We start from the raw sequence: 22,981 nt of genomic DNA, 5'->3' as shown, positions 1-22,981 counted from the left end.
ACTTGGTTAGACGACACAAACGGGGCTGTGGGCGGGGGTGGATGGGAAAGGGATTTCATCACGAGGTTTCTGCCCTACCCTTTAGAAGAGTGGTAGAGTGGTCTTAGTTTTTCCAGAAATAAGCACCTACATTTAAAAATACTCTATTCCCTTTTTCTCTCTTGCTTTTTTCCTCCCCCCTCTCTCCATAGTCTTTCGTCATTCACCCACTGAGTGTTTGGGGTAGAAACTTGTCCCAAAGATGTCTTCTGGTCTTTGGCAGAGCCCCTAAGGCTTGAGCCCTGGTTGGAGATGAAACAGTAAGACTCTGCTGGAGCTCCCTGCGGTGGCTGGAAAGTCTAAGGATCTCCTTGGGGACGATCTGCCCTTCATAAAAACCTTCCTTTACCAAAGACACCTTTGAGTTCTTTTTGCTAGCACTTGGCTCAAGAGCCTCATCTCCAGTGGGTCTGGTGCTGCCCTTTTCCACAGTGTGGTGGGGGTCTGGGCAGTCTTGACATGACAGTCTGCTGTCCAAGCATCTCAGCCATTGTCAGTGGGAATCAGTCTGGCCATTGAGGAAAGGAGGGTTACCTTGTTGAAGTTGCCATCCAAAGTTGGTTTTCCTTGTTTCCTCGAGTTAGCAAGGAAGGACCTGGGAGGACTAGATGACCCAGTTTGGGGCACAGTTTGTTTGGCTTGGTGTCCTCTCGACTCAGATGGTGAAAGAGAGGGCATGACCAACATCTTTAAGGGGCTGAGAGGCTACTGAACTCTTCCAGCTTATTTCTGGTTAAGCTAACACAGGTGTGATACGGAGTAGATGACTTCCCTGCTCTGATGTTTAGTTTTATTTTTTTCTCTAACTTGCATTGATTCTGCTTCGTTTTTGCCGTTTGCCGCTTCTGTTTTGGTCTCTGTCTGTCTCTGTGTCTCTTTCTGTCTCTCTCTCTCACTCTCTCTGTGTCTTTGGAGGCTAAGCTAAGACTGCCCCATCTAACCTCCTTCCCCCCTCTCTGTGGGGTGTCTCTCTTTCTCTTTTTTTTCCCTTTTTCTTCTTTATACAGAGCTCGCTGCCCAAATCATTCAAGAGGAAGATCTCCGTTGTCTGTAAGTCTAGCCCCAAATCCCTGATAAAAGTCAGGAATACCATAAAAACCAGCATTCATTGAGAACCAGAATTTCATTCTCAATGGCATTCTTGGGTCGCTCCCTCCTGCCCCACCCCTTGTGCCTAGCAAATCTGAATCCTTTCCTATGTAGGGTTTCATTTTGAAATTCAAAACTTGAGACAATCCCGATCTATTGCTCCAGTCACATTTTAATGAGATACAGTGTGAGGTGTCTGAGACCATGTCCCATTTAGCCTTAGAGGCATTTATTCTTTCAGATACCTGAATACTCAACAAGGAATGAGTTTCAGGGACTCCTATGTGATGCTTAGCAGTTTATGAATTATTCTGAGTATTTTGTTGTTGTTTTTTTGAGACGGAGTCTCCCTCTGTAGTACCCTAGGCTGGAGTGCAGTGGTGCGATTTTGGCTCACTGAAACCTCCGTCTCCGGGTCCCAGTTCAAGCAATCCTCCTTAGCCTCCTGAGTAGCTGGGATTAGAGGCATGCGCCACCATGCCCAGCTAATTTTTGTATTTTTAGTAGAGATGGGGTTTCACCATGTTGGCTAGGCTGGTCTTGAACTCCTGACCTTGTGATCCGCCTGCCTTGGCCTCCCAAAGTGTTGGGATTACAGGCGTGAGCCATCGTGCCTGACCTTGTTTATGCGTTATTGTAAGAGAGCACCCGAGGAAATGAAAGTGCCCCACACTTCAAACAGTAACAATTTTAACATTCTCCCCAATGAGGAACTCTAGATTACAAAAGTATAATAGATGTTTATAACTTAAATATCAATCTGTAGTGTGAAAATTAAAGGAAGACCAGATCCCATCATGATCTTAGTTCTGCTTAGATGTTAGTATCACATAGTGTTCTTGTTTCTTCTGCATTTACATGTCCTTCTCAGTTTTTCTTCCACACTACTTAAGATATTACTGTCTACCATTAAAAGTTTAAACGGCTCATCAAACTAGCTACCCCTCCCTTACTGCTTTTAGATTAGTAGTTTCTATCAGGAAGGGACTTCAGCCCTTTTAGTGTTCAGTCTGAAGCCATGGTTTCCCCAGTTCCCAAATATGACTTCTTTTCTTCTTTTTTTTTTTTTTTGAGACGGAGTCTCGCTCTGTCACCAGGCTGGAGTGCAGTCAGTGGCACGATCTCGGCTTACTGCAGCCTCCACCTCCCGGGTTCAAGCAATTCTTCTGCCTCAGCACCCTGAGTAGCTGGGATTACAGGCGTGCCCCACAACGCCCGGCTAATTTTTGTATTTTTAGTAGAGATGGGGTTTCACCATGTTGGTCAGGCTGGTCTCAAACTCCTGACCTCGTGATCCACCTGCCTTGGCCTCCCAAAGTGTTGGGATTACAGGCGTGAGCCACCACACCCAGCCTCCAAATATGATTTAAGTTAACCTTTTACCAAAACTCCAGCCAGAGGTAACCTGTAGGTATTATGGTTTGAACTAGCAGAGGTCCTGAGACCATCTAACTGTTGGGTCTATTTCTTGGGGACAGCAGCTACCAAGGGGGTGCCAGCTGGAAACAGTGACACAGAGGGGGGCCAGCCTGGTCGGAAACGACGCTGGGGAGCCAGCACAGCCACTACACAGAAGAAACCTTCCATCAGTATCACCACTGAATCACTAAAGGTGAGGTGGGAGGAGCCAGGGAAGGGAGGATGAGACCTGTTAAGGTGGGAGTAGACATGGGCCCAGTGTAACGGGGTGGGGGGTATCTGTGTCCCAGAGCCTCATCCCCGACATCAAACCCCTGGCGGGGCAGGAGGCTGTTGTGGATCTTCATGCTGATGACTCTCGCATCTCTGAGGATGAGACAGAGCGTAATGGCGATGATGGGACCCATGACAAAGGGCTGAAAATATGCCGGACAGTCACTCAGGTAAGGCTTCTGCACCCCAGTGTCAGGGGAAAGGTGGGAGCAGTAGATGCAGAGCAGCTAGCTGAGGAGCTGAGATAAAGTCTGGGGGGAGCTTCCCTGTCTGTGCAGAGGGTTGGGTTGATTGACACTTTCAGGGGTCAGACTACCAAATCCAGCTGGCTACCTGTTAACAAATAAAGTTTTATTGGAACACAACCACACGAGTTCATTCACTTTTGTCTGTGGCTGTTTGTTCACTACATCACTGGAGTTGAGTACTTGCAACAAACTATGTGGCCTGCAAAACCTGAGGGTACTGCTTTGCTCTACAGAAATAATTTACCAACTCCTGCCTTAGTTTTCCTCAAGGCAAAGTTGAGGCACTAACAATCCCAGGATCTGGTAGAGGTGAGCTGATAACGAAATACCCCTAGCGGAAGGAACGTGCTAGGTTGACTGCTACTCTCACCAGGGAACCAGAGGCTGAAAAGAATATGGCAGTTTGGTGTTTAACAGACCTGCTGTGTTCTCTGACACCTTGATAGGTAGTACCTGCAGAGGGCCAGGAGAATGGGCAGAGGGAAGAAGAGGAAGAAGAGAAGGAACCTGAAGCAGAACCTCCTGTACCTCCCCAGGTGTCAGTAGAGGTGGCCTTGCCCCCACCTGCAGAGCATGAAGTAAAGAAAGGTGAGTGACATATTGTGAGAGAAATGTAATGCGGCTCCCTGAATTCTCAGAGCACCTCATTTGGATCACTGAAAGCTTTTAATGTTTCCTGCCTTTCGTTATATTTTTTTCGTATATCATATCTTTCTCCTACATATTAAGTAAGCTACTTGAGGGCCAGATTTGACTCTTTTTAATCTTTGACTCTCCATGATGAGGAGGTTAGCCTAGCACAGTACTTTGCAGATGATAAGTGCTCTGCACATTTAGATTAAGGAGTGGCTGCTTGGTATAAAAGAAAGGGAACCGTGAGAGTTACATTGAAGGTGAAAAGAGCCAGTATTGCTTCCTACCAAAAGCTGTTCTTGTGGTCTTCTTGATAGTGACTTTAGGAGATACCTTAACTCGACGTTCCATTAGCCAGCAGAAGTCCGGAGTTTCCATTACAATTGATGACCCGGTCCGAACTGCCCAGGTGCCCTCCCCGCCCCGGGGCAAGATTAGCAACATTGTTCATATCTCCAATTTGGTAAGTCATTGTTTCTCACCATCCCATCTTGCTTAGTGGTTAAGTTTGAGCTTCAGGCTTATGCTTCCTAGGTTCCACTCATAGTCGAACTGGTCTACCAATAGATTCAGTTACTCACTGATCTTGAGTGAGTTACTTCACCTATTTACCCATCTAAAAATGAGGGGAAAAGCTGTCGCCCTGCAGGGTTGTTTTGAAGACTTGCAGAAGGCCTCACATACAGCATCTCAATTAGTGCTGGGAAGCACCACCACTCTTCTCACATTCTTACTGCAAGGTTCCTAAACTCTCTGCCCTCACCCAAACGTTGAAACTATACTCCTGTGACAGCAGCTCGGGAAATCTAAAGATTGAGTGGTGGTCTTGCCTTCTTCAACACCCTGAAAGTCTATTTTCATTGGCAGGTCCGTCCTTTCACTTTAGGCCAGCTAAAGGAGTTGTTGGGGCGCACGGGAACCTTGGTGGAAGAGGCCTTCTGGATTGACAAGATCAAATCTCATTGCTTTGTAACGGTGAGGGGAAGAAGCTGATTCTATAGGTCATGGCATATATTTCCTTTTGTGACCAGTGTGGGCAGGTTTAAGGGTGTTGCAGCAAGTGAGAAGGGTTGCAGACACACTGTGACCCTCCATCTTCTCCCTTCCTCCACCAGTACTCAACAGTAGAGGAAGCTGTTGCCACCCGCACAGCTCTGCATGGGGTCAAATGGCCCCAGTCCAATCCCAAATTCCTTTGTGCTGACTATGCTGAGCAAGATGAGGTAAGAAGCCTAGGGAGAAGAAGGAGAGGAGGGGTAGGGGAAGCCATTACCTGCTAGATTCCAGCTGAGATCCTTGCCAGACCTGCAGTCTCTGAGATTCCGTTCTTTTCTCTTCTTCCCTGGCTTTGGTTCCTTTAATTGTACCATGGGGCTTCAAAGTGGTACCTGGGCTCCTTTGTTTTTTGAGACGGAGTCTCGCTCTGTCACCCAGGCTGGAGTGCAGTGGCGCGATCTCGGCTCACTGCAAGCTCCGCCTCCCGGGTTCACGCCATTCTGCTGCTTCAGCCTCCCGAATAGCTGGGACTACAGGCGCCCGCCACCACGCCCAGCTAATTTTTTTGTATTTTTAGTAGAGGCGGGGTTTCACTGTGTCAGCCAGGATGGTCTCTGTCTCCTGACCTCATGATCCGCACGCCTCGGCCTCCCAAAGTGCTGGGATTACAGGCGTGAGCCACTGCGCCTGGTCATCCTGGCTCCTTGAGTGGGAGTGATATCACCTCTATCCTGTCCTTGTCCCTCCTCTCCCCACAGCTGGATTATCACCGAGGCCTCTTGGTGGACCGTCCCTCTGAAACTAAGACAGAGGAGCAGGGGATACCACGGCCCCTGCACCCCCCACCCCCACCCCCGGTCCAGCCACCACAGCACCCCCGGGCAGAGCAGCGGGAGCAGGAACGGGCAGTGCGGGAACAGTGGGCAGAACGGGAACGGGAAATGGAGCGGCGGGAGCGGACTCGATCGGAGCGTGAATGGGATCGGGACAAAGTTCGAGAAGGGCCCCGTTCCCGATCAAGGTCCCGTGACCGCCGCCGCAAGGAACGTGCGAAGTCTAAAGAAAAGAAGAGTGAGAAGAAAGGTAGGTACTTAGCTATGGGGTACGCATACCCACTAGTATGTGGGAAAGGGACCCAGATGGGATGGGACAGAGGATCAGATGCATCAAATCTGGTTCACTTTTTTCCACCTCAGAGAAAGCCCAGGAGGAACCACCTGCCAAGCTGCTGGATGACCTTTTTCGAAAGACCAAGGCAGCTCCCTGCATCTATTGGCTCCCACTGACTGACAGCCAGGTGAGTGCTCTTCTTCGTGCCCTGCTCCCTAGTGGCACCGAGGCTTGAGGTCAGGGTGAGGGGAGAGTCATGTGACTGCGAAAGTGAGTCGGCCCAAGTACTTCCTAGCTTTAGGCTAAAGGGGAAAAAACTAAGCATCACAAAAAGGCAGTTTTCAGTTAATTGGTATAACATAGAGAAACCAGACCCAGGAGGGTAAAGATGGACGCACAGACAGCAGCTGAAGTCTGTGGATGTCTGGGAAGCTGGCTGTGCCGACCAACTTCTTAGAACTTGATTTTAGGCTGTGCGTGGTGGCTCACGCCTGTAATGCCAGCACTTTGGGAGGCCGAGTCGGGTGGATCACCTTAGGTCAGGAATTCCAGACCAGTCTGGCCAACGTGGAAACCCTGTCTCTACTAAAAATAACAAAAATTAGCCAGGTGCGGTGGCAGGCACCCGTAATCCCAGCTACTTGGGAGGCTGAGCAGGAGAATTGCTTGAACCCAGGAGGCGGAGGTTGCAGTGAGCAGAGATCGTGCCATTGCACTCCAGCCTGGGCAACAAGAACAAAACTCTGTCTCAGACAATTTAAAAAAAAACTTGATTTTATTTAGCTGAGAAATCGTGTTTTATAAATTCATTTCCCTGCTTTTTAAGAGTTTTTGCATTTTTAATTTAGTTTCTTAGTAATGGGCCTTTTGGGAATTTTAGGCTTATGTTACTCAAAAAAGAGATTTGTTCACATCTACGCTGACGGTGGGGAGCTAGGGAAATACCAAGGGCCAGGCATGGATGGGTGCCAGTACCTGTCAGTGTGTGTAAGAGTTGAAACTTGGTGGCCAGGCATGGTGGCTTATGCCTGTAATCCCAGCACTTTGGGAGGCTGAGGTGGGCGGATCATCTAAGATCAAGAGTTTGATACTAGCCTGGCCAACATGGTGAAACCCCGTCTCTACTAAAAATATAAAACTTAGTGGGGCATGGTGGCAGACACCTGTAATCCCAGCTACTAGGGAGGCTGAGGCAGGAGAATCGCTTGAATCTGGGAGTCGGAGGCCTCAGTGAGCCACGATAGCACCACTGCACTCCAGCCTGGGCGACAGAGTGAGACTCTGTCTCAAAAAAAAAAAACAAAAAAAGGCTGGCCGGGCACGGTGGCTCACGCCTGTAATCCCAGCACTTTGAGAGGCTGAGGCAGGCAGATCACGAGGTCAGGAGATCCAGACCATCCTGGCTAACACGGTGAAACCCCGTCTCTACTAAAAATACAAAAAAAATTAGCCGGGTGTAGTGGCGGGCGCCTGTGGTCCCAGCTGCTCGGGAGGCTGAGGCAGGAGAATGGTGTGAACCCGGGAGGGGGAGCTTGTAGTGAGCCGAGATTGCGCCACTGCACTCCAGCCTGGGCGACAGAGCGAGACTCCGTCTCAAAAAAAAAAAAAAAAAACTGAAACTTGGAGGGAGAGAGGTGCTCTAAGAAAGAGGAAGCAGTTGCTGAGCCCCCAACCCCTTCCTGCTTAACTAAAAAGCTGACCCTGAGCTAGGAAGCAGGGTCCAGGCACAAATGGAGTCTGTGACCAGGACTGAGCTGCCTACTCTTCTGCCTTTCCTACCTGGCTACAGATCGTTCAGAAGGAGGCAGAGCGGGCCGAAAGGGCCAAGGAGCGGGAGAAGCGGAGAAAGGAGCAAGAGGAAGAAGAGCAAAAGGAGCGGGAGAAGGAAGCCGAGCGGGAACGGAACCGACAGCTGGAGCGAGAGAAACGTCGGGAGCACAGTCGGGAGAGGGACAGGGAGAGAGAGAGAGAAAGGGAGCGAGACAGGGGGGACCGAGATCGGGATAGGGAAAGGGACCGAGAACGAGGCAGGGAAAGGGATCGCAGGGACACCAAGCGCCACAGCAGAAGCCGGAGTCGGAGCACACCTGTGCGGGACCGGGGTGGGCGCCGCTAGCTGGGAAAACACTAGAGCTGCAGGTACCAGCCACTCGGCCCCAGGGGGTTATGGCCACAGAGGGATAGGCACAGTCTCCACCACCCTGGAGCCAAGGGTCTTTCACATCACCTATTCCTACATACATACCAAATGGAAAAGTGGCCATCCTTTTCCCCCCAAACACACCCCCTTAACCTATCTCTTGGGACTTAGCCCAACCCTCCCTCTCATTTCCCATTAAGTCTGAGAGGCAAGAGTTAGGTTAGACAAGGAGGTGGTTGGCCAGAGATGGGGAACAGCCAGGTGCCCCAGTCCTCTGATTTTTCCTCCATCCTGCTCACCACCTCCCTGGGTACTTACAGCCTTCTCTTGGGAACAGCCGGGGCCAGGACTGGGTCACCTATGAGCTGAATCAGCATCTCCTCCTGAGTCCCAGGGCCCCTGCAGTTCCCAGTCTCTTCTGTCCTGCAGCCCTTGCCTCTTTCCCACAGGTTCCACTTTATATCCACCTTTTCCTTTTGTTCAATTTTTATTTTTATTTTTTTTATTATTAAATGATGTGGTCTATGGAAAAAAAATAAAAATCTGACTTAGTTTTAAACTGTGTGAGTGGCTTTCGTTGGGCAAGTTAAGAAGCCACACTGTGGATATCTGAGCGTGGACATCTGAGGATATCTAGTCTGGAGTAGGAGTTGCTCGCATTCCATGTGTTCCTTTAGGCTGACTGCTTCCTGCTTATTGAAACGAACTTCCCACGTCTTTCATCCCTTGCCTTGGCCCTGACCAACCCAAAGCTGTGGACCTTCCTCATTCGGGAAGGCCCCACTGGGAAATGGAGCAACCTGTGTCCGTGGGAACACCCCAGCAGGGCTAGGAGGGCGGGTCCTCTTCTGGTTCCTGGTCCTGTGCACGGTTAAATTAGGGATTTGGTCACCTGCCTGCCACCTTGGTGCTCTCCACAACTACCACCAGGGGGCGGCAGCTCCTCGCTCTGTTGGCCCCCGTAACCGAGCTTCCCAAGAAGGGCTCCACTGCCCGCCTCCGCCCCCCCGCCGATGTCGTGCCTCTGTCCCCGACCCGCTCTCTGGGCCCGGGCCTCGGACTCTCTGGACCCTTCTGCCGTCCTTAAGTGTCCCCCAGCTGACCTGCTACCGTGCTCTGCACGGGCTCTCAAAACGCCGCCGCCTTGCAGCTGGGATTCCATCCACACCAGTCCCAAAAGCCAGCCGGGAACCGGGAGCCCGGAGCCCGGAGCCGGGTCTCTCCGCAGTGGGCTCCGAATTCCCCACCTCACCGCGCGCTCGCTCGTTTTCCGCTGCGGGCGGGGGGCTGGCAGCTTCGCGCTCCCGGGTGCACCCGCCCCGCCAGCTCTTCGGAAATGGCCTGGCGCCGTGGCCTGGACGTCCTCCCGCCCGAGTGCCCTGCCGGGCGCTGCGGGCCCGGTCCGGGAGGGGCGCCGCATCTGTATGCGCCCCGCAGCCCGGGAGCGCCGAGGGGGCGGACGCGCGGCACCGCCCCCGCCCCCGCCCCCGCCCCCGCCCCCGCCGCGCGGGCCCGGCTGGCCGGGGAGGGTCGGAGGCTGGGCTCTCCTCTCCCGCGCAGCGCGGAGCCGCCTCGCTCCTCCGCAGGCGGAGCCTCCTTCCCCCGCCCCCTCCGTCTCGCTCCCTTGTTCTCGCCGGGGCCGCTCAGACCTGCAGCGGAGCCGCGGCTCCCGCTCCAATCGGCTCGGGGCTGCGCCCCCGGGACCCGGTGACGGGGGCGGGCGAGGGCGCTTCCCGCCGGCCTGGGCCCCTCAGCAGTGCCAGGTAAGGACGCCTGCCCCGGAGCAGGGGTCGGGAATCCGCGGAGGGGCAGCAGGGGGCCCGCAGCCTGCGGGGGTCTTCGGAGGGGTGCGCTCCGTGGCTGAGAGCCCGCTACCGGCTCCCTTCTCCCGCGCTCTGCCTCTTTCCCTTCTCCCCTCGCACCTCTCTCCCTCTTTCTTCTCTCGATTTCTCTTCACCCTTCCTTCTCTGTTTGCCTTCCTTATCCCTTCCCTCTATCTCCCCAACCCTTCCCTCTCCCTCTTGTCCTTCTTCCATCTTCTCTCCCTCTTTGCCTTTTTCTTTCTCTACCTTTCTCCCCTTTCCTGTCTTTCTCTTTTCTCTTTCTTGCTCTCCTTTCCCTTCCTCTCCTCTCCCCTTCCTGCTATCCTGTTTCCCACTCCTCTATCCCCTTCCTTCTCGCCTCCTCATCCCGCCTTCTCTCTGGTCCCCAGCCTTCCTCCGGCTTCCCCCTTCCCTCGGGAGCAAAGGGACTGTCAGGTGTGTGTCTGCTCTGAGGGAGGAGGGGCCGAAGCCACAGCTACCTGAGGGGTCCTCCCCCCCGCCCCTAGGAGAAAGGAGAGCGGTGGGAAGGGTCTCCTCTCCAGCTCCCTTCGCGCGGCCCCTCCCTGCCTCCACCCCTCCTGTCTGCTCGTTCTCCCAGAATTAAGTTCCCGAGGCCTGGCTTGACAGCCCCGAAGCTGAGGGCTGCCCCTGCCTGCCCGGAACTGCCCCGGATGACCCGTTCCAAGCCTGGCCCCTAGGATTCCTCTCTGCCTTCAGACACCCAGGCTGCTGCCCTGGTCTCTCTGTCTCTTGCCTCTGTTCTGTTTCTGTCTCTCATCCAGTCATTTCTCTGCCGGACAGTCCCTGAGTCAGTCTAGCTGTCAGTCATTATCTGTCTCTAGCCTCTGGGTGGGCTTCTCTCCCCGGTCACCTCCCCCTGTCCCCCACCCTTTATCCTCTTCCTTCAGCTCTGGCTCCCAACTCCTGTCTCATGAGCCCAGTCCCCCTTCAAGGACTGCACTGGCAGCGTGGGCTGGAGACAGGGCCTGGAGAGGTGGGGCTCCCCCTTGTGGGGAGGGACTTTCACAGACTCTCAGCCCTGCCTGAGGCTGCACTCCTTGTCATCTCATGCTGACCCTAGACACCTTACGACCACACCTCCATGAATCCCAACTCCATAATTTTAAGCCTTTTCTCTGGTAGCCCCGCCTCCTCCAATACCTGGCTACATGCCCAGCCTGGGAGGACAGAGACCAGATTTGGGATTCCAAGCCCTCCCAGCATCCCCTCTCCTGTGTTCCTCCACAGTTGTCTACTCAGAGTTGACTGACCAGCGATTTATCAGCTTGGAGGGCTGGAGGTGAATACATGCAGAGCCTGGGTGGAGGAAGGATCAGCCTCTCTGCTCTCTGTCTTAGTCTGAGTTCTGGGCAGTGGAGTGTCTGGTTCCTTGGAGGTCTGGTCTTCAGCATCTAATTTTGGGGGGAGGAGGGCTAGGGGTTTCCTTGAGCCTGAGCAGCTGCTTGTCCTGCAGGTGTGGATCCATGGGGTAGCCTCAACGCATCTGCCCCTCCACCCCAGCCAGCTCATGGGCCACATGGCCTGGCCCAGCCTCAGCACCCAGGGCCAGTGAACAGAGCCCTGGCTGGAGTCCAAACATGTGGGGCCTGGTGAGACTCCTGCTGGCCTGGCTGGGTGGCTGGGGCTGCATGGGGCGTCTGGCAGCCCCAGCCCGGGCCTGGGCAGGGTCCCGGGGACACCCAGGGCCTGCTCTGCTGCGCACTCGAAGGAGCTGGGTCTGGAACCAGTTCTTTGTCATTGAGGAATACGCTGGTCCAGAGCCTGTCCTCATTGGCAAGGTAAGGATGACCCCTCCCATGTCTACTCTGACACCAGGCCCTTAGGCCCTGCCCTGCAACTTCATCACTTCTGCAATGACCTTGGTCCCTCAGGACTCCCAACGCTTTACCCAAACCTAGACTCTTTAACCCTGTCTCTGTACTTGGAGCCCTCTGCCATCTTTTCCTGACCCCTGCAGCTGCACTCGGATGTTGACCGGGGAGAGGGCCGCACCAAGTACCTGTTGACTGGGGAGGGGGCAGGCACCGTATTTGTGATTGATGAGGCCACAGGCAATATTCATGTTACCAAGAGCCTTGACCGGGAGGAAAAGGCACAGTATGTGCTACTGGCCCAAGCCGTGGACCGAGCCTCCAACCGGCCCCTGGAGCCCCCATCAGAGTTCATCATCAAAGTGCAAGACATCAACGACAATCCACCCATTTTTCCCCTTGGGCCCTACCATGCCACCGTGCCCGAGATGTCCAACGTCGGTGAGCACCCCAGCTCTGAATGCCCCAGTTCCTGTCTTCTGGAGCTCTCTCACCTCTCCTTCCCTTCTTGTTGTCTGCCCCAGAACCTGCCCCCTTCAATTCAGCCTCCCTCATATCTGCATCCCCCACCCCATCGGCTGTTCTTCCCCATCCTGCCCTGCTGCTGCTGAATGGGGTGCTGGCATCCCCCACAGGGACATCAGTGATCCAGGTGACTGCTCATGATGCTGATGACCCCAGCTATGGGAACAGTGCTAAGCTGGTGTACACTGTTCTGGATGGACTGCCTTTCTTCTCTGTGGACCCCCAGACTGGTGAGGATGGAGCTTGGGAGCCCGGTGGGGCAGCCAAGGGGACAGACACCCTCTGACCAGCATCTCTCCCTAGGAGTGGTGCGTACAGCCATCCCCAACATGGACCGGGAGACACAGGAGGAGTTCTTGGTGGTGATCCAGGCCAAGGACATGGGCGGCCACATGGGGGGGCTGTCAGGCAGCACTACGGTGACTGTCACGCTCAGCGATGTCAACGACAACCCCCCCAAGTTCCCACAGAGTAAGGGGCCATTGCTGCCACCTGAGCCATCCTTTGATCACCCTACCCCTACAGTGTCTGGAGAAACCTTCCCTCCTCACCTCCTCCCCAGCCAGATCCTGGGAGAATAAAGTGCTGTAGGGAGGGAGGAGGGCTGGGGACCTCTCTAAGAAGGTGTCTCCCCTCTGTCACCCCAAGGCCTATACCAGTTCTCCGTGGTGGAGACAGCTGGACCTGGCACGCTGGTGGGCCGACTCCGGGCCCAGGACCCAGACCTGGGGGACAACGCCCTGATGGCATACAGCATCCTGGATGGGGAGGGGTCTGAGGCCTTCAGCATCAGCACAGACTCCCAGGGTCGAGACGGGCTCCTCACTGTCCGCAAGGTTAGCCCCCTGCCTGTTAATGCTTTCTCTTAGACCTGCCTCCTGCCGACCCACAGGGCACATATTTAACTGTTCTTCTAGAACAGACTCAGGATCTCTCTGTTGGAGCTTAGAGATCATGGTCACCTCCTCATCCTTCAGATGAGGCCCTGGGGCTTAGAAAGAAGTGATAACAAGTCTATGATGGAGCTAGGGGCAGACCTAGAGTTCCTAAGTAATCTGCTGTGCATCCTGACCACCAAGGCCACTGTCCCTCCAGTGCCACCTCTCCTCACATGAGGACTGAGCACTGCATATGCATGTGAGGAGGGGACTTGTCACCTTCCAAGAGCCTGGGACCTGCCCTGGTTTCCACATGCCTTGCTTTTCTCTCTCTCCCCTCACCATAGCCCCTAGACTTCGAGAGCCGGCGCTCCTACTCCTTCCGTGTTGAGGCCACCAACACGCTCATTGACCCGGCCTATCTGCGGCGAGGGCCCTTCAAGGATGTGGCCTCTGTGCGTGTGGCGGTGCAAGACGCCCCAGAGCCACCTGCCTTCACCCAGGCTGCCTACCACCTGACAGTGCCTGAGAACAAGGCCCCGGGGACCCTGGTAGGCCAGATCTCAGCGGCCGACCTGGACTCCCCTGCCAGCCCAATCAGGTAGGTGAGCTGGGCTGTGGGCTGGGGAGCCAGATGGCAGGCTATTCCCACCCAGAGAATGAGTAAATGTGCCCCCTACCTTATAGCAAATCACTCATATCCCAGCAAAAGCCTCCCTCCCTGCAGCTGGGCTTACTGGTCTGCAGGCCTGGGTGCCAGGGGAGAGCCGGAAGGCCCAGCTGACCACTCCTCAACGGTCTGTCCACCCCTCTGGGTAGATGATGGCGGCCCCTCCAGTGGCAGTGCAAACAGATGTAGTCTCATTTGATAAGTGGATCTGTATTGATCATTCCCAAAGTGCTTCACAGTTTACCCACTTGCTGACATTGAATTCTCACAACAGCCCTATGAAGTGGGTGTTCTCATCACCACTTGTTTTAGAAGCCAGCCATAAGTGGTCACACAGTTGATAAGTGGCAGAACAGCCACTCTTTCCCCCTCCCCGGCCAGCATCCCTGTCACAGCTCTGTGAGGGAGGTACTGGTGTCATTCCCGTTTTTCAGTTGAGTAAACAGAGGTTAAACAATTTGCCCTAAGTCACATAGCCAGTCCAAGGCAGAGCAGGGCTGAAACACAGGTCCCTGGGTTCTCAGAACAGAGCCCAGAAGTCTGAGAGTCGAGGTCTGTTTATCCCGCTTCTACTCCATTCTGTATCTTCTCCCCCTCCCCCCATGAAACCCAGTGGCCCTGAGTCTTAACAGGTGTTTAATGGTGGTGATCCCCCAGGGATATATGCCTTTTATATATATCCCTACAAGGGGATATATATCCCCCCTAAAAGGGGACTCCAACCTGAATTATAGCTCTGTCCAGAGGAGTCATGAGGTCTGGCAAGGTGAACAGAGGGGAGAAAGAAGAGAGGAGGTGGAACAAGCTGTGGTCCCGCCCCAGATCAGCCCCAGCGTGTCTCTCCCTTCCCCAGATACTCCATCCTCCCCCACTCAGATCCAGAGCGTTGCTTCTCTATCCAGCCCGAAGAAGGCACCATCCATACAGCAGCACCCCTGGACCGCGAGGCTCGTGTCTGGCACAACCTCACTGTGCTGGCTACGGAGCTCGGTGAGGAGTCCAGGGCCCACAAGGCGGCAGCAGCTTCCTGGCTGAGGGGCTGTCTCTGGGTGTGGGGGTGGAGAAGGGTGCTAACTGCCATCACACCCTCACCAGCGTGCAGCCACTGAGTCCTAGCCTGGATCCGAGTCCTAGCCTGGATCTGGGTCCTAGCCTGGATCCTTGCTACCAGGCAGGGCAGGCCTCCTGGTCTCCTAGTCCACTAGGCTGGGCTGGGTGGGCACAGTGGGTGTGCCTGAGCATTCTCGTGACCCTCAGTTCATTCCTTTACCTGACTTGCCCCAACCCAGAAATAAACTAGACCTTACATAGCCCCCAACCTGTGTACTGACAGACCCCATCCTGCCCACTCTTTGCTTCAGGCTGGAGCTGGGGGCCAGAAAGGGGCTGGGTACCTCCTCTGGTTGCTAAGTGGAGTGCACCAGCAGCCCCACCCCAGAGAAGCCCTGTTGGAAGCCCTGTGGGAATCCCCCAAGGTAGGGGAGTGGACACCCATAAGGAAGGGGAGGAGTGCCAGCTCCATATGCGGTCTCCCCCATCAGTCAGGCCAGCAGCGGGTTCAGCTGCCTCTGGGCAGCCCTAGCCCATACAGACGGGGAGACCTCCCTCTCCCTCTTCTGTGAATAGTCCCTTATACCCCTGCTTCTGCCTCAGGGGCTCTTCCACCCTTTTGTCTTCAGACTGCATATGTAAACTGCCCTTGTATATGTGGATATCTGAATGTGTCAGTGAAGGGCTATATGAATGTGTACATGTGGGTATGTTCTCAGCCATGTGTATAATTCCAAATGTGGGGAAAGTATGTAGATATACACACATATATATTTGTGGGTATATATCTGTAATGCATATATGTGTTTACAGTTGAGTGTATAGAATTATATTTATATTAATGATGCATATGTGTGACTGATATATATATATAGTGGTATGCACATGTAGCTGTTTGTATGTGTTTTGTGTATGTGGGTATTTGTGGACAGATAATTTATTACTTATTGTGTATCAGGCACTATCCATCTTCAAAATGGATTCATTCATTTAATCATCACCAAAACTTTATGAGGGAAGTATGATTATTTCCCCATTTTTAAACAAGGAAGCTCAGGCAAAGAGAAGTTAAGTAACTTCCCAAGTTCACATAGAGATTAAGTGGTGGAGCCGTGAGACCCAGTCAGTGTGCAGAGTCTGAGCTGTTATCCCCACCGTACTGCCTCTCAAATGTGTTTAATGTTATGTGTCTAGGTTTATGTTTCTACACATGCAACTGTGTGCATAGTAGATATGCACAGATACTACCTGGCAGTGCACGTGTTATCTGTTAGTGCATGGATGTCTGTGTGGATGGCCGTGTGTGTGTGTCCGTGTACACACAGTATGTTTTTAGCAGCTTGTATATACGTAGCTTTGTGTGTGTGTGCGTTTCTTGTCACTGTCTTCTCATTCTGCCAAATCCTGCTCCTACCCCCACCCAGACATCAACTAGCAGCGCTGGGCCCTTACTGCAGGGAAGTAGACCCCCTCCCCACCCTGTCTCTGGGGTATCCCAATCCTTTTAGCCAGGCGATCCACTCAGAGGATGCAGGGATCCACCCATGCTGCATCCTCAGCCCCTTTCACCAGGCCTAGTCAGCTATCCCTCTGCCTAGGGGAAAGACTAAAGGAATTGGGAGACCTGGCCTAAGAGAGGTGACAGGGAGACACACTTTGCATTCTCTCTTGGAAGGCACTGGCAGTGAGAAGCAAGGTAGGGTAGTGGTAGGGAGTCACCTGATGAAGGGATGGGTAAAGATGGGGCCTGTGTCTGGCTGTGGTACCCAGGCTGGCCTGGGCTCTGCACCCTGTAGATCACGTGGCTCCTTCCTACCCAAGGTCAACTCTAAGTGATGCTCATTGCTGTACTACAGCCTCCCAGACCTCTGATGGGATGTGTGTGTGTGTGGTGTGTATATGTGTCTGTCCACCCCACTGGTGCTGTGCGTGGCCTCTATGTGTGAAAATGCATTCCATGGGCACTGGGTGTTGTCGTGGGATGTGGCACTACATTCACTATGCATATCAAACATCTGCTTCATGTACATTGCATTTGTTTTAAATGTTGAGTGTACATTGGATATATGGTATGAATGTGTTTTGTATATCCATGGCTGTTGTCTGCATGCAACTTGTATGCACCTGCCCTCTGTCTTTCATTTATCCTGCATGCGCCCTGCATGTGGGTTATTGTATATGTGTATCATGGGTGCGGCATTCCTGTTGAATGTCTATTGTGTATCGCACATATCTTGGATACTACTTGAATATTGTATGCACTTGGTATTGTTCCATTCATTCTACAACATTGTTTTCTACCTATACGTTACATGCATATTTCATGTGTTTCCTGTGCACGCTATATGCTGCATGTGGCATCCATGCCCATGCACCACGTTATGTGTAAACTGTGTGGTGTGTGTGTGTGGCGTGTATGTTTTGGTGTTCTGCCTTCAGACAGTTCTGCACAGGCCTCGCGTGTGCAAGTGGCCATCCAGACCCTGGATGAGAATGACAATGCTCCCCAGCTGGCTGAGCCCTACGATACTTTTGTGTGTGACTCTGCAGCTCCTGGCCAGGTGAGCAACTGAGGCAGAGGGGTTGGGACGTCCAGGCCTCCAGCAGCCCACTCCATACAAGGCCTCTCTCTTCTTCCTCCCAGCTGATTCAGGTCATCCGGGCCCTGGACAGAGATGAAGTTGGCAACAGTAGCCATGTCTCCTTTCAAGGTCCTCTGGGCCCTGATGCCAACTTTACTGTCCAGGACAACCGAGGTGGGTGGCCTCCTACAGCCAAGTCCATACCTGCCTCTGTCCCCCTCTCCTCGTCCTCCACCCCAAGCCCAGCCTGCCTGACCCCTGCCCCACCTGCCTGGGCCTTCTACCCAACAGAAGATGGGGTGTGGACTTATACTTATTTGTTGACTCTTTGTAAACCTTCCCCATGGGAAGCTGGCTCTATGGGCTGGACCAACCCTACCTGGAAGGTGTCCCAGAAGATACCTCAACACCTTCCCTCTCCCACAGATGGCTCCGCCAGCCTGCTGCTGCCCTCCCGCCCTGCTCCACCCCGCCATGCCCCCTACTTGGTTCCCATAGAACTGTGGGACTGGGGGCAGCCAGCGCTGAGCAGCACTGCCACAGTGACTATTAGTGTGTGCCGCTGCCAGCCTGACGGCTCTGTGGCATCCTGCTGGCCTGAGGCTCACCTCTCAGCTGCTGGGCTCAGCACCGGCGCCCTGCTTGCCATCATCACCTGTGTGGGTGCCCTGCTTGGTGAGTCAGGCCACAGTGGGACATAGCTGTGCCATCTGGGCCTGCAGGGGTGTGGAGAAGAACCAGGCCTCTGGACATAGGGAAATCCACCTTAGGGCTTGAATGACCCTCATACCTGGATTTTCCCACCACCCGATGCATCCAGGAGAAAAGCTCTGGCCTCTATCCGTGACCTGCCAATCCATAATGACAATGACAAGCCATAACAATGGTTTATTGAGCCCCCTACTCTGTGCCAAGTATAGTGCTGGGCACATCACTTGTGATATTTCATTTTATTATGTCAACAACCCTTAGAAGTAAATATATTTTCCCTATTCTCCACATAAGTAATCTAAGGGGCAAATTGAGGCTTCAGAGAAGTCTAGCAACTTCCCGTGGTCACATAGCGAGTAAGGGCTGAAGTCAGGATTCAACGCAAGGTTTGCTAGATGTCAGCCCCTAGGCACAGGGCTTCTGTCACCTGATGGGTCAGCCTTTCACATGGAGACAGGCCGCCCGCTCCCGGCCCTGCTGGCTCAGGGCCTGTGTGCGCGTCTCTCGCGCAGCCCTGGTGGTGCTCTTCGTGGCCCTGCGGCGGCAGAAGCAAGAAGCATTGATGGTACTGGAGGAGGAGGACGTCCGAGAGAACATCATCACCTACGACGACGAGGGCGGCGGCGAGGAGGACACCGAGGCCTTCGATATCACGGCCCTGCAGAACCCGGACGGGGCGGCCCCCCCGGCGCCCGGCCCTCCCGCGCGCCGAGACGTGCTGCCCCGGGCCCGGGTGTCGCGCCAGCCCAGACCCCCCGGCCCCGCCGACGTGGCGCAGCTCCTGGCGCTGCGGCTCCGCGAGGCGGACGAGGACCCCGGCGTACCCCCGTACGACTCGGTGCAGGTGTACGGCTACGAGGGCCGGGGCTCCTCTTGCGGCTCCCTCAGCTCCCTGGGCTCCGGCAGCGAAGCCGGCGGCGCCCCCGGCCCCGCGGAGCCGCTGGACGACTGGGGTCCGCTCTTCCACACCCTGGCCGAGCTGTATGGGGCCAAGGAGCCCCCGGCCCCCTGAGCGCCCGAGCTGGCCCGGCCCACCGCGGGGGGGGCAGCCGGCACAGGCCCTCTGAGTGAGCCCCACGGGGTCCAGGCGGGCGGCAGCAGCCCAGGAGCCCCAGGCCTCCTCCCTGTCCCTGTGTCTCTCCTTGCTTCCCCGGGGCACCCTCGCTCTCACCTCCCTCCTCCTGAGTCGGTCTGTGTCTCTCTCCAGGAATCTTTGTCTCTGTCTGTGACACGCTCCTCTGTCCGGGCCTGGGTTTCCTGCCCTGGCCCTGGCCCTGCATCTCTCACTGTGATTCCTGTCCTTCCTCCGTGCCGTTTTGTCTGCAGTTCTGAAGCTCACACATAGTCTCCCTGCGTCTCCCTTGCCCATGCACATGCTCTGTGTCTGTCTCCTGCCCACATCTCCCTTCCTTCTCTCTGGGTCCCTGTGACTGGGTTTTTGTTTTTTTCTGTTGTCCATCCCAAAATCAAGAGAAACTTCCAGCCACTGCTGCCCACCCTCCTGCAGGGGATGTTGTGCCCCAGGTCAGTGCCTCTAGACTGTGGGGCAAGGCGGTGGATGAAGGCTCCCACTCCCCACTGCCTCTAACCCGGCTCCCCTGTCCTTACAGACCTGCCTGCATGGTTCCATCCATCACTCATGGCCTCAGCCTCATCCTGGCTCCACTGGCCTCCAGCTGAGAGAGGGAACCAGCCTGCCTCCCAGGGCAAGAGCTCCAGCCTCCCGTGTGGCCGCCTCCCTGGAGCTCTGCCCAGCTGTCAGCTTCCCCTGGGCATCCCAGCCCTGGGCATTGTCTTGTGTGCTTCCTGAGGGAGTAGGGAAAGGAAAGGGGGAGGCGGCTGGGGAAGGGGAAAGAGGGAGGAAGGGGGGAGGGGCCTCCATCTCTAATTTCATAATAAACAAACACTTTATTTTGTAAAGCTGGAGCCCTGCTTCTGTTGTTGCACTCAGGTTTCTATACAAAGCTTCATTGTCCCAAAGGATGGGAGGAGAGGCCTGGCCTATTGCCTCCCAGTTCATTCTCCTTTCTCCTTGGGGGAAAATACACTTCACCTCCTTCTAGATAGGGGAGGACTTGGGTTAATTCCATGAGGGAGTAAGGAGATGATGACTCTGCCCCACTCTCACCACCAACTTCCTGGGTTCTGTGTTGGTCTCAAGCTGTCCAAGAAAATTAAGATATAAGGATTCAGCCAGGCACGGTGGCTCATGTCTGTAAATCCAGCAGTTTGGGAGGCTGAGGCGAGTGGATCACTTGAGGTCAGGAGTTCAAGACCAGCCTGGCCAATGGTAGAAACCCCATCGCTACTAAAAATACAAAAAATTAGCGGGGCATGGTGGTGCATGTCTGTAGTCCCAGCTACTCAGGAGGCTGAGGCAGGAGAATCACTTGAATCTGGGAGGCGGAGGTTGCAGTGAGCCAAGATCACACCACTGCACTCCAGCCTGGGCGACAGAGCGAGACTCTGTCTCAAAAAAAAAAAAAAAAAAAGAAAAAAGAAAAAAAAGATATGGGGATTGGTCAGAGAGCAAGGTGGGCAGGAGAAGTAGAGGGTGAAGTGTGAGAGCTGTTGAGAAGAGGCAGGAGGGATAAAAAGACTAAGAGAGGAAGGGGGATTCTGGACTAGGAAAATAATGGGGGTGGCAGGCAGCAGCGGGGGCAAACCAGCCTTTCCTGGGGCTCGTAGTGCCAAGTGGGGAAAGGGTGGACCAGAGTGAGACAGTCACATTGAATCTGGGCCCGCTGCTCCCACCTTTAAGTCTCCCCTAGGCCATGGTCTGAGTCTTTGCAGAACACAAAGGAGGAGGGAGAGGACCAGGGAGGCAGGCTGTTGACGGACAGAAGCAGTCAACTAGGTGGGAGCTGAGCCAGAACTGCAATTATCTCCCAATGTCCAGAGAAGGGGTCCACCCAGGAACCAGCATGAGAGCCCAGGCCTCTCAACTCCAGGGCTCCAGAGGCACACACAGGTAGGCGAGGCAGGATAGGTCCTTGTGACTCCCCCTTCATATGGGGTACTGGCAGCTGGGGAAAGCTGCTTCACTGTGAACATACCTTCCCTCACACCTTTCCCACCTGCTTGATAAGGACAAGCAGGAGGTGGGAGAACAAGGCCCCTCCCTCCAGTGCTGGAGTTCAGGTCATTTACTCTTCTGAAGGCTGGAAGCCTGGACCTCTGACAGTCCAATGGCTTGTGCAAGAGCGGGCTATCCCCCCGAGCTCTCCAGAGACTGTGAGGAGGTAGGCTCCCCAAGCAGGGCATCAGAGGGACAAGGTCTTCTGGTTCAGGGCAGGAAGGGCAAGATCTCTGCCCCTTTGGTCTCACCATGATATCTGTATCAAGCCTTCAGGAATTAGTAGAGAAATGGGGGAAATGACTCATGAGCCACTCTTAGACGGTGTGGGGCGCATTGGAATGGGATGTTGGCCTTTGCCCAGCCCTCCCTGAGACTCTCCTAAGGTCCTCCCCCAAACTCATTAAAAACATAGAGGAAAATAATAGGGCAGAGGGAACCAGGCTTGTTAGCAAGACCCATGGGCTCATCTCTGGCCTCAACTCCCTCATCCTCTGGAAGGACAGGACCTGTCAAAGGGAGTGAAGACGGGTGGGACTATGGAAGGAAAAGAGAGGAGGGTCTCCCCACCCCCAGTTCTGCCCTCTTGGTCTGGTTCTGCCCTCTTGGTCTGTGTTCAATTCTCCTGCTCGAGTTTGGGAATGGGGGTGAGGCGCCAAGCATCTCAGGGGAGACAGCTGCACGCAGTTCACAGCCCACCTTTGGCTGTGCTCAGGTGGCAATCCCAAGCCCCAGGCCACTCCTCCCTGCCTGTCTTTTCTCACTTCCTGAGAGGCTCAGGATAGGGCTGGGAGGATGAGGAAGTAGAGAACTGCTGGCATGAGCCTGTCCCCCACCTCCTCTTTACTCTGGAGCACTCCCCAAAAGAAGTGACAAGGCCTGGCAGTCTTCCCGCTGAGAGGCTGATCTCCTTATTCAGGTGTTGCTCTTTCTCTTTCAGTCTGTTTCTTGTCTCTGCACACAGGAACTGCACACGCATCGCCTGCCACACTCACGTGCGAAACCCATCCTGTATCACTCACCTACACCTGGGCACAGAACTACATACACCTGTGGATGTGAATATGCACCCTCTTATGCCGAGTCAAACACCTGAACGCCATGCAAAAGCTGCCCCTCCTCACACGCTTCCTCCGGGACTAGGCCACTGGGAGCCCTGCCTCCCAGTTAGCAGTCCCAGAGTCCCCCATCTCCTCCCCTGAGGCTGGGGAGTGAACAAGGGGTAAAGAAGCGTGGCCGCAGAGGCCACTGGCCAGATTCCTTGAGCCTGGCTTGAAGGCCAGTCCCCCCATACTGGACACCTCTCTGTGGTGTCCACCACAATTCCTCCCCACTGTGTCCTTTCTGGGGTTTTCCCTTCTGGAGCCCCCTGACCTTTCCTCCCCCATCCCCAGTCACCCGCTCTGCACCAGAGTCTGGAGGTCTGTCTGCCCAGCTCCTGCCTGGAGGAATGCTTAATCTGGGGTGCAAGATTAAGGCTGGGGCCTAGGCTGGAGCCAGGGATGAGGGGTGTCCAAGAGGGAAGGCAGGTGGCTGTTATTCTTGGGACTGGAAGCTTTAGGATTGGATGTGAGGAAAGCAACTTCAGCACCCTTCCTTCAGGCCCTATCTTGTAGGTTAACAGTGCTTTCTCTCTCATTTGGCCGGGGGACAGCAGGGCAGTGGCCCTCCTGGAGGTGTTAGTCTGGATCTTCAAGTCTGGGCTTCTGGGGGAGTGGGAGCAGGGACACGGGGGCAGGAGAGGATGTGCTAGCCAGACAGTTCCCACTGGCACAGCCACCTCCCTCTTGTCTTCATTCTCCAGAGGGAGCATCAGGAAGGAGGGGCTGGAAAGAAGGCAAAGGGAAGAAAGGAGGAGGGGAAGTCTGGCAGCAGCACCGCCAGGCC

The 22,981-nt window shown here is 54.6% G+C and overlaps 2 protein-coding genes across 17 annotated transcripts in view; both read left to right on the top strand.

Annotated features, from left to right (window-relative positions):
- ACIN1 (apoptotic chromatin condensation inducer 1) overlaps positions 1-8,506 on the top strand; it is a 36,709-nt gene extending 28,203 nt beyond the window's left edge. For 6 of the 12 annotated variants that reach the window (XM_054448816.1, XM_054448812.1, XM_054448824.2 and 3 more), the window contains 10 exons: positions 1,047-1,089; positions 2,607-2,740; positions 2,838-2,990; positions 3,515-3,656; positions 4,019-4,164; positions 4,569-4,676; positions 4,817-4,924; positions 5,456-5,780; positions 5,894-5,994; positions 7,597-8,506. In XM_054448816.1, the coding sequence (XP_054304791.1) occupies positions 1,047-1,089; positions 2,607-2,740; positions 2,838-2,990; positions 3,515-3,656; positions 4,019-4,164; positions 4,569-4,676; positions 4,817-4,924; positions 5,456-5,780; positions 5,894-5,994; positions 7,597-7,923 (1,587 nt within the window). In that variant the 3' untranslated portion in view covers positions 7,924-8,506. The remainder of the gene's footprint in view (positions 1-1,046; positions 1,090-2,606; positions 2,741-2,837; positions 2,991-3,514; positions 3,657-4,018; positions 4,165-4,568; positions 4,677-4,816; positions 4,925-5,455; positions 5,781-5,893; positions 5,995-7,596) is intronic. The other 6 variants (XM_054448819.2, XM_054448815.1, XM_054448817.2 and 3 more) reach the window with 3 other exon arrangements.
- A 1,025-nt stretch (positions 8,507-9,531) lies between these two features.
- On the top strand, positions 9,532-19,893 carry CDH24 (cadherin 24). Of its 5 annotated transcripts, none has more exons than XM_063651434.1 (15): positions 9,532-9,710; positions 11,019-11,070; positions 11,245-11,569; positions 11,863-12,043; positions 12,238-12,357; positions 12,431-12,598; positions 12,776-12,963; positions 13,353-13,606; positions 14,529-14,665; positions 17,165-17,286; positions 17,370-17,481; positions 17,734-17,982; positions 18,531-18,846; positions 19,490-19,542; positions 19,629-19,893. In XM_063651434.1, the coding sequence occupies exons 3-15, from the start codon at positions 11,369-11,371 to the stop codon at positions 19,826-19,828; spliced, it is 2,301 nt and encodes a 766-aa protein (XP_063507504.1). In that variant the 5' UTR covers positions 9,532-9,710; positions 11,019-11,070; positions 11,245-11,368; the 3' UTR covers positions 19,829-19,893. The 5 variants fall into 5 exon arrangements, with proteins under 5 accessions (XP_063507504.1, XP_054304804.1, XP_063507502.1 ...); XM_054448829.2 differs by adding an exon at positions 15,037-15,150 and having other exon boundaries at positions 11,749-12,043; positions 18,531-19,542; positions 19,629-19,725; XM_063651432.1 differs by having other exon boundaries at positions 9,534-9,710; positions 11,749-12,043; positions 19,629-19,892.
- The last annotated feature ends 3,088 nt before the right edge of the window (positions 19,894-22,981 follow it).

This window comes from Pongo pygmaeus, chromosome 15, assembly GCF_028885625.2.
Source record: "Pongo pygmaeus isolate AG05252 chromosome 15, NHGRI_mPonPyg2-v2.0_pri, whole genome shotgun sequence".
NCBI classification, from domain to species: domain Eukaryota; kingdom Metazoa; phylum Chordata; class Mammalia; order Primates; family Hominidae; genus Pongo; species Pongo pygmaeus.
Note: the sequence above shows the minus strand (reverse complement) of the source record. Positions and strands in the feature narration are given on the sequence as shown.